We start from the raw sequence: 9,411 nt of genomic DNA, 5'->3' as shown, positions 1-9,411 counted from the left end.
ACATCAGCTAATAAACATAAAATATGCCCGTGAGACGATTAAATACAAACATTTTACGACAGCAAATTCTAATTATTATACAAAAGGCAAGCTTTAGAATTAAATTCTTATAAATTTTCACTTTACAATTTCAATTTTAGTATCATCTAGTGTAAAAAAAAACCGAAAAAATCAAGAGCTGAAGTGGTGTATTTAATTCTCTCGAGTGGTAAGTCGGATCCGTACGAACAACAACACACTTCAGCAAAAAGCTTCATTAAATTTAGTAATTTTGATCGATCACGTTAGCAGATAATCGCAACTTTTCGAACATTTTTTTTTTTTTTACGATTAAATAAAGAAAACTCGAATACAAACGGGAATCCTTGCCATCAACGTTTTCGTCACTGAAGAAATAAGCGAGACACTGAACAGATTGCATCACTCAAACGTAATTTACAAAGAATCGAAGTTCAACTTGTTCTTTTGCACTTAAAAAAGAAACTTTTTTACGTATCGTAAATAGCCGAATTATACTTTGCAGATTGTATTATCGTTCATAATATATTTACGTACTGTAGTTTCAGCTATTGCGATCGTGTTTATTAACCTCCAAGTGACCTAGTGCACTTTGGAGGTTATCGAGGTCCGTCCTTGGAATGCTTTGCTCTTTCACAATAAATCAAACAGAAAGAAATGGCTACGAAACACGATCGTGCAGTTTTGAATAGTTTGTTTAATCCCCTCTTGCCTATAGGAGAATGTGTTTACGATGAAGATATTCCCCCCGAATTGAAAGGTGAGAATTTTGACGTCTTATCAGCTGTTTAATTTGAAAATGTTACAAAAAAAAACAAATTTGCTTTCAATTTGTCATGTAATTTCTCACCTACGCGAATTATTTTTCTAATTTATGATCGTAAATTAACTTAATCTAGATGTAAAGCCATTGATTTGCCTAGTTAATACAGGGGAATTTTTTCTAGATGAAGAGATATCAACTCCGGAGAGTGAAGAAGCTAAAAAATTGGAATTGGAAGGGGTGAAAGCGGCAGAAACCGGACAGATCGATAGGGCGATCGAAGTGTTCACCAAGGCCATCGATTTGGCACCGAACAGAGCTTCTTCGTACAACAATCGAGCACAGGCTTACAGGCTGAATGGGAATACTCGAGGTAAGACAAAGTCTCTGAAGCACAAACGATATGTATTACAATTTACTAAATGAAGATGACAAAATTCTTAGGTGCTTTGGAGGATCTAAACAATGCCATCAATGTGAGTCAAGATAAGGGAAAGGCTTGCTGTCAAGCTTACTGTCAGAGGGCTCTTATTCATCGCCTGCAAGGCAACAACGATGCTGCGAGAAAGGATTTTGAATCTTCTGCCAGATTGGGTAGCGAATTTGCAAAATCCCAACTAGTACAGATGAATCCCTATGCGGCTTTATGTAACCAGATGCTTGGTCAGATGCTATCGCAACTGCAAAAAGTTAAAGATGTAGAATAATTGCACCGAGCTAATTGTTAGAAAATAGCATGTGCCATCTATTCTTTAAAATCTCTGTAGATGTCAATTATTACTAAAATACCATATTAATATATAAATACTGTGTCTTAAAATTTGCTTAAACCTGTGTACATTCAGAATTTTGAATATTAAAATTATTAAACAGCAATATATATGTGATTATGTGCAAGTCTTTCAGCTTACCTTTATACAAACATGCCAATTATTAAACAATTGTAATAAATTAAATAATTTTTGAAGCATTGGATTCTAAATTAAATAGGATTCTGCATTTTATACTCACAATGTGTAATGTAATACCTTCTGTAAGAACAATAAAACATGCTATGTCTTTTATCTGTACAACATAAGTGAATTATTAAAATTAAAATTGACAAATTATTCATTTAATATTTGGACTGATGGGTTAAGGCAATGCAACACAAAGGCAATCTGCCAAGTGGAGTGCTCCTGGGAGCATTTTTATGGGAAAATGACACCTATTTAGACATGAAGAAAACTCCATGCAACCAGACTGTTGGTGAGGGACAAACCCATCGGTGTTCAGCGGTTTTATCCACCAGTGGACCATTTAATATTTAATTACAACTGAATTTCATACATAAAGAATTTTGAAAGAAAGAAAAAAAAAGCTATTTTTAATGTCACCTATTGACTGCTTTGGAGCTTTCATGTGAAAAATACAATTATCAGTTGCATTTATTAGGCTAGTTAATAGAGCTACAATAATGGATTTTGTGAAGTTTCATTAAGCTCACTCTGCTTAAATGCAACATTACATTTTCATAATATTCAATATCATTATAATGCTCCTAACACACTGTTTTGCACATACTTTGCTTGATTTATATTTATCTAATTGAATTATTTTAAAATGATGGCAGAGTACATTTAGAAATTTAATATTTGTGGATGTATCAAAAATTAACATTCCCTAATTTTTTCCAGGAGAATTATATATGGAATTATATATGAGTAGTTGTTAGTTACAAGGTTCCAGGTGTAATATTTGCATGCACTAGTTGTGACATCTTGATGGCTTGCCTAAGCATCATATTCATCTTTTGAGAAACATGTGTAACTAAAGCTAAAGTGATTACTAAGTATTCAAAATAAGTCTGCGATGGCCCACCAGTAGCTAAGGGATAACACTACTGAACACTGGTTGTGGGTTCAAACCAGACCGTGAGACAGTTACACAGAGTTTTCCATGTTTTCTTCACATATAATACCTAAGTAGTGGCCAGTTTCCCATACATTTTTTGAGTTTTACAAAAATATCAGTGCTATCATAGATACAATTCTCGCTTTCATTTTTACTGATTTAACAGTGTATGCTTTTATTCCAGATCAGTGGATGAACTCCACCCTAACTGCAATTACCAAAAATGATAGTAATGAGACAAAATGATTCAGCATTTTGTCTGCAATGATAAAGATTTTTGAGTATGCTTACCTGACTTTGTTTATCCTAAAGTATATGCTCAAATTTTACTCTACTATCACTGTTCTATCCTTGATTGTTCCACATGGTTTGATTTGTTACAAATGCAAGCTATTATTCTAGATAATTTTAAATGAAAATTACCATCTAATATTATTTATCTTGATGCATTTGATTCTGCATTACTGTCTCAGCTGTTAGATATTCTATTGAAGTTTTTTATATTCACCCTTTGATTATAAATTGGCTCAATAATTACTTTCTGTTAAGGTCATTTAGTGCTAAGCTTGGGGATTTTTCCTTTCATTTTCTCCCATATATAACATTTTTCAAGGTTCTGTCCTGATTAGTCTCTTATTTATCTGCCATATTGATTATGCTGTTGCCATGACTAACCTTTCTTTTATTATTATTTTATATGCCAGTAATATGAACCTGACATATTTGATAGATGTCTTACCTTCTCTAAATCACACTTGCAAAACGCACCTAGTTATCAGAAGAGAATTGATACTAAATCTCTGACAAATCAGTTCTCAAGGAAAGTTTCATTGTTAACTTTCAATTGCTTATTGTCTAACAGTAGAGTCTTCAGTTGCTCTATGTTTATTAACGTGTTCATCCTTGAGTAAAATTTACTCCTGTTATATAAATTTTGAAATTTACCATACTGAGTGCAGCAAAGTTGCTAAGTCTAGATTGGGTCTTTAACTGTCAAAAACCCATACAGAATATTTTGATTGCATCTTATATTTTAAATATTTTTATGGTGTTATTCCTCTTGACAAAATTTTTTTACGTTCCTGTACTCAATATCAAAACATGTCTTATTTTTGTCTTATTTACAGTATGCCTCTCTCATGGAGTTAATTTTTATTTATCATGCTATTTTTAATAATTTACAATTTGAAGATTATTTTATAATGTTATAATTTTAAAAAGTTTTGTAAATATATTTTATATCATGGTTCCTAGCATAAGTGTCCATTCTGTATTATATTTTGCATACATACAGTCAAACCTTGTTAATATATTATCATTTTATGCGACGTCTGCATTAATACAAAGTAGAATTGCAATCCAGGGTATGAGGATGGGCATTTCAATGTTAACAAGTTTGATTAATGCAAAATAGCAGTTAATATGTAATATGAGACTTTGTCTTGGTCCTGTGATTTCAATAACAATTATATTATGTTGTTTAATACAAAGCACACTGCTTCCAGTTTCCCAAAGTCAATGTTAAATACTGTAATTACTCTAGTTCATAATTAAAAATAAATTGTTTCCATCAAAATACTAGCAAATAAGTGTGTCCAGCTTCTGGATTCAATTTGACAGCTACATCAGACTGTTATATTCATTAGCTTTAATCATTGCTCTACCAACTGTAACTGACATTGTTGACAAATGAATATAGTCCTTCTAAAGTGTATGTTTGGTAACATGCTAGTTTATTTGTTTGTTTATTTTTTAACATGTTAACCACCATCCAACGTGCTGGCGGTCATACTAATTAGGGCCGTACAGAGCCACATGACTGCCGGCCAATGAACCACTTCAAGATGCCATATGACGGCCGGCGGTCAGAGCCAACTTTATAGATGTGCGTGAGAGGCCACCACTAGGATGTAAAACAACATCTTACGAAGCCAGGATAATTTAAACTTGAGTGAAACTACACTGATTATAGCGACATCAGGCAGTCGGATGGCTCTGTACGGCCCTAATTAGTATGACCGATGGTGGTTAACGTGTTAAAAACATATCCAAAGACGACAAAACAGTGAAATAAATTGAGCTTTTGCAATTTGATGGTGTGACCAGGAGTAGATGGAGTTATTGGAAAGTTGAAGATTTCCCAAATTTTTCATCTGCTCCTGTGACAGCACCATAAACTACTTGAACAAGTCCCATTCATCCATCCATAGGTATATTATTTTTGTAGTTTGCAAAATGCCAATTTTTAAGACCCTTCAACTTTGTATTAATGAGATTTGACTATATATATTTTTTTTCATGCAATGGATAATTTTATTATGGCATGATTTAAACTGTTTCCTCAAATCTTTTTTGTCAAACTAACCATTCGTTTCGAAAGATTTTTTCAAAACATCGAACGATAGAACGGCATCACGTGTTCCATATTCCCGAACATAAAAGTTTCCACGTCATAGCGGAGGCAATTGAAAATATTTTTCTTTTTATTTTTTATATAATTATGTCTACCCTTTCGTCCTCCTTGCTTAAGTTTACGACTTCCTTAATCTTCTTGTTGCATTAGAGCTTGCCAAGCCAAAGATAGAGAGATTTCATCCCTGTAATTAATGGGTGATGAATCGTTGTATGCCCTGTATATCTCTATCTGCTCTAACCACTTGAGATGGTCTGCATATGGGGTGGTGGTGATTAACTTGGCATTTGAGAAGTCTGCTACGATCTCTGGATCAGACGCGTAAGTGGATAAGGATGTGGAACATTTATTAAGTCGAATGTCACAGATGTGTTCCTTCCACCTGATCCCAACTGCTCATTTCATTGAGCCTATGTATACTAAGTCCCTGTCAAAACGGTGGTCCCTAAGTGGTACTTTATATACGCCTGGCAATCTTTCATCCTCAGATTTATCCTCATCATTGCGCAGCATATCAAATATAGAAGGGCATCTTCTGTAGGATAGTGATATACTACATTGTCGAGCGATTTTACTATATAAAGATTTTAATACTGGGTTGTAAGAAACAGGTACCCTCCGTTTATCCACATTCCGGTTGCCATTTACCGAATTATCCCTTTCAGAAGGGTCCACCATTCCACCGAACTTTTGTGACATTTTTCGTACAATGTTGTGGTAGCCATGATGCTTAGCCACTTCACACAGGAATTGTAGTTCATGTTCCAAAGCCTCTTGCATAGAAGAGTGTGAGTAGGCTCTTTTAACAAGGGCTCTAAACACCGCCATCTTACATTGGACAGGGTCACAAGAGTCCGCCGTAATATATGTGGGATGGTCTGTGATATACAGAGGTTTGTATTATCGGTCCACTAAAATCAATATTCACATCGAGAAAATGCACCGATGAACCGCTGTGTTGTTCGACTTCCACGGTAAGTCCATATGGGTTGTTCATTTGGTCCAACAACTGGGAAATGTTTTGAGCAGCCCCTCCTTTGGCTTGGCAAGCTCTAATGCAACAAGAAGATTAAGGAAGTCGTAAACTTAAGCAAGGAGGACGAAAGGGTAGACATAATTATATAAAAAATAAAAAGAAAAATATTTTCAATTGCCTCCGCTATGACGTGGAAACTTTTATGTTCGGGAATATGGAACACGTGATGCCGTTCTATCGTTCGATGTTTTGAAAAAATCTTTCGAAACAAATGGTTAGTTTGACAATTTTTACCTGAAGAAGGACTCAGGAGGGGTCTGAAAACGTTAGTAATGGTAAATTTATTCACATCGGTTAAAGGTTTCAGAGGTACGTAATATTTAGTAAACTCCGGTGTGTAGTTGTACGTTATTATTAAATGCTGTATCACATTAGTTACTCTTCAGTGAAATTATATTGCATAAATTTACAATTAAAATATTTTATCATCAATTGTTTAAAATAAATAGTTGCCTTTAAAATATACAGGTTAATAAATTTATTTTAAATATATGCTTTAGTGTTTAAAAGTCTCCATCTTTCAGATTGAACACTCTTTTAATGAAACAGAACAATGTTCATAAATTTTTACAGATGTTAAGGAATTTTCTCAAAGAAAATTCAACACAAACTGCTTTTCTTGGAGTGAAAACTCAATTGCTTTTTGGGCTAGAAAATTATCTGAAGTTAAGAATAGATATTTTTCTCTTCTTGACTCTTGCTGATGGCATATAGTTTAAACCAGTGTTTTTCAGCCATTTTCTCATGGCAGACCGGTAAAATTATGAATAGTTTTACGCGGACCAAGTAATTATTTGCAACTCTGAATAATGCTTATTTATTAAGCTTATATATTATATGCTTATCCAGAATTACCGTTCATAACAATATACGTATAGTAATTCTAGATTACTACTTGTCACCCGTATCACCGGTGTCAGTATGTTCAAATATTTTTCTGTGAACTGGTCTAAACGAATGTCAATTTCAGACATAAGCAAATTCCAAATATTAAATGAATAATCCATTCTCTGCAAAATATTACATTTACACAAATATTTATATCAAAAATTAATTTGTATATTAGTGCTTAGTCCTAGTCCTACTGTATATTTTTTCCACTCTCTCCACCCTGTGGGCACGAACGGCCATATTCACAATCAAGAGTTAGAGTTAGAAGTTAACCAATTACCTTTTAACATTTTACTTTTAACAGATGAACGCTTATTGGTTAACTTCTTTTGATCCTTGGTTGTGAATATGGCCTTAAGAGGGCTTTTTTAGCAAGTTCATTATGGATTTGGCCCAATGTTTGAATTATCTAACAAGTTTTTTTCTAAGAAGAAAAGCATTTTGAATTGGATTTATAAAGTTTCATTAAAATTATTTATTTTTACAAAACTTTTTAAACATTGTTCCATTATAATCTTTTTTAAGACGGAGCTTTAAAAACATAGAAATAAAATAAACTGATTTGTATCATTAATTAAAGATGATAGCATACATTTATGATTGTTAAATTGATATTTATAAATTATCGAATAATTTTTCCCAATGTATTAATTAATTCACATTTACTATTATAACTTTAGAATTTTTGTTTAAATTTTCTCTTTTAAATTTCTTTTTTTAATGAAACTTCATTCACTTAAATTCAAATGAATTAAATTTAAAATTTTGAAATTATAAACACTTTGATCAGCAGAGTATTAAAAAAAATAAGAATAAATTAATTAAAAATTAATCTAATATAATAATAATAATAAATAGTGTAAACATATACATATTACTATTATAATATAAATATTGTAATTTAAGAAGAAATACAATTTTTTTCTTTGAAAATTGAATTTCAATTTATTTATAAAACTGAATCTATTTAAAATCAAAGAATTATCTCATAAATCTAACAGCAACATATTTTTAAATATTGTATTAAAAATATTTGATTCAGATTACGAGAATAGCCCAATTGACATTTGAATTAGTGAAATTTCCCATTATATATATTATATTATATCTTAACTAATATATATTATATATATATATATATATATATATATATATATGTTTATCATTAAAAGGCACGTTATCACATATAGAGAGAGAGAGCATCTTTATCCTGATCATCCAGTAAGCACGTATAGCNTTTTTCCATCTGGTGAAAGTCCAATTATAATTATCACTATTTGGATATTTCATATTGGGAAGACATAAATAAACATTTAAATTAGGTATGAGTGCATTAAAAATTCCATCCATATAGCATGGAGATATCCCAAAATAAAACTAAAAATTTCTAATGGATCGGAACAGATTCCGGTAAGTCGCACGACAGACACGGTTCGGACAAATAAATCGGCTCTTCGATGTAATGGTACAATTCAATTTTGATACAATATGTACAGAAAAAATGAGCAAATGAACCATTATATTTTTATACAATATTCGTAGACAAGTATCATCGTTATTATATTATATGATATTATTACAAGATAAACCATTTAAATGCATTTCTACATTTATTTTTAAATTCAAAAATCATACTTTCGTTAACGTGGGAAGAATAACTGCATAAAGATTACTTGACATTTGGTAGAGCGCAGACAAGCATTTGCAATAATTCCAAATCACAATAAATGACTGACTAGACAAACTATAACATAATAAACAGAATATGTTTTTAAAAGTTACATTTCTAGCTTTGTATATTCGCTTACATTTAAACTATTGCTTAAATAAATACTACAGAAAACTTTTTTTTTTGTATGTCAATCGAATAATTGACAAACAAGAACAAATACAGTACCAATGCACAAAATAGCCACAGTTCATTGTCAAAAACTATGCTCTCTAAAGTCAAGGGAAGTAAACATGTTTATATTATATGCATATATATATATTTCTTCTTCACCAATTTTAAAAATATTTTTGTAATATCTATTCTTTTTAACTTCAGATTTTGTAAATATTTACAATAAATCTTTAATTCAGCATTGTCATCCTATACAAACGCCATTGAAAATCAAAAAGGAAAGTTTACTTTGTCCAAAACAGAGTTTAAAATCGGAATATTGCTGTTGCTGTTCTGTGCACCAGTACAATAATTAATCAAGTTGTCATCATTTAAAAAACATATTTAAAATAAAATGTCACTTTTATTGAACATTAATTAAATACTCTAACATAAAGTATTTATATAGTCAACTACTTATAACAACAATTAAAGGTTCTTTATATTTTAATTTTTAATCATTTTTTTTTTTTGTTTTTGGATAGACTGTACATTCCTAATTCAATAACTACATA

At 31.4% G+C, this 9,411-nt stretch overlaps 1 protein-coding gene across 1 annotated transcript; it reads left to right on the top strand.

Annotated features, from left to right (window-relative positions):
- The first annotated feature begins 440 nt into the window (after positions 1–440).
- Positions 441–1,899, top strand: LOC111635174 (tetratricopeptide repeat protein 36 homolog). The gene is made up of 3 exons (XM_023380062.1): positions 441–778; positions 966–1,154; positions 1,226–1,899. The coding sequence occupies exons 1-3, from the start codon at positions 676–678 to the stop codon at positions 1,486–1,488; spliced, it is 555 nt and encodes a 184-aa protein (XP_023235830.1). The 5' UTR covers positions 441–675; the 3' UTR covers positions 1,489–1,899.
- The last annotated feature ends 7,512 nt before the right edge of the window (positions 1,900–9,411 follow it).

Source organism: Centruroides sculpturatus, unplaced genomic scaffold (genome assembly GCF_000671375.1).
Source record: "Centruroides sculpturatus isolate CEXI.00-Female unplaced genomic scaffold, Cexi_2.0 scaffold980, whole genome shotgun sequence".
Lineage (NCBI taxonomy): Eukaryota > Metazoa > Arthropoda > Arachnida > Scorpiones > Buthidae > Centruroides > Centruroides sculpturatus.
The sequence above is the reverse complement of the archived record's forward strand: the minus strand, read 5'-3'. Positions and strand labels throughout refer to the sequence as shown.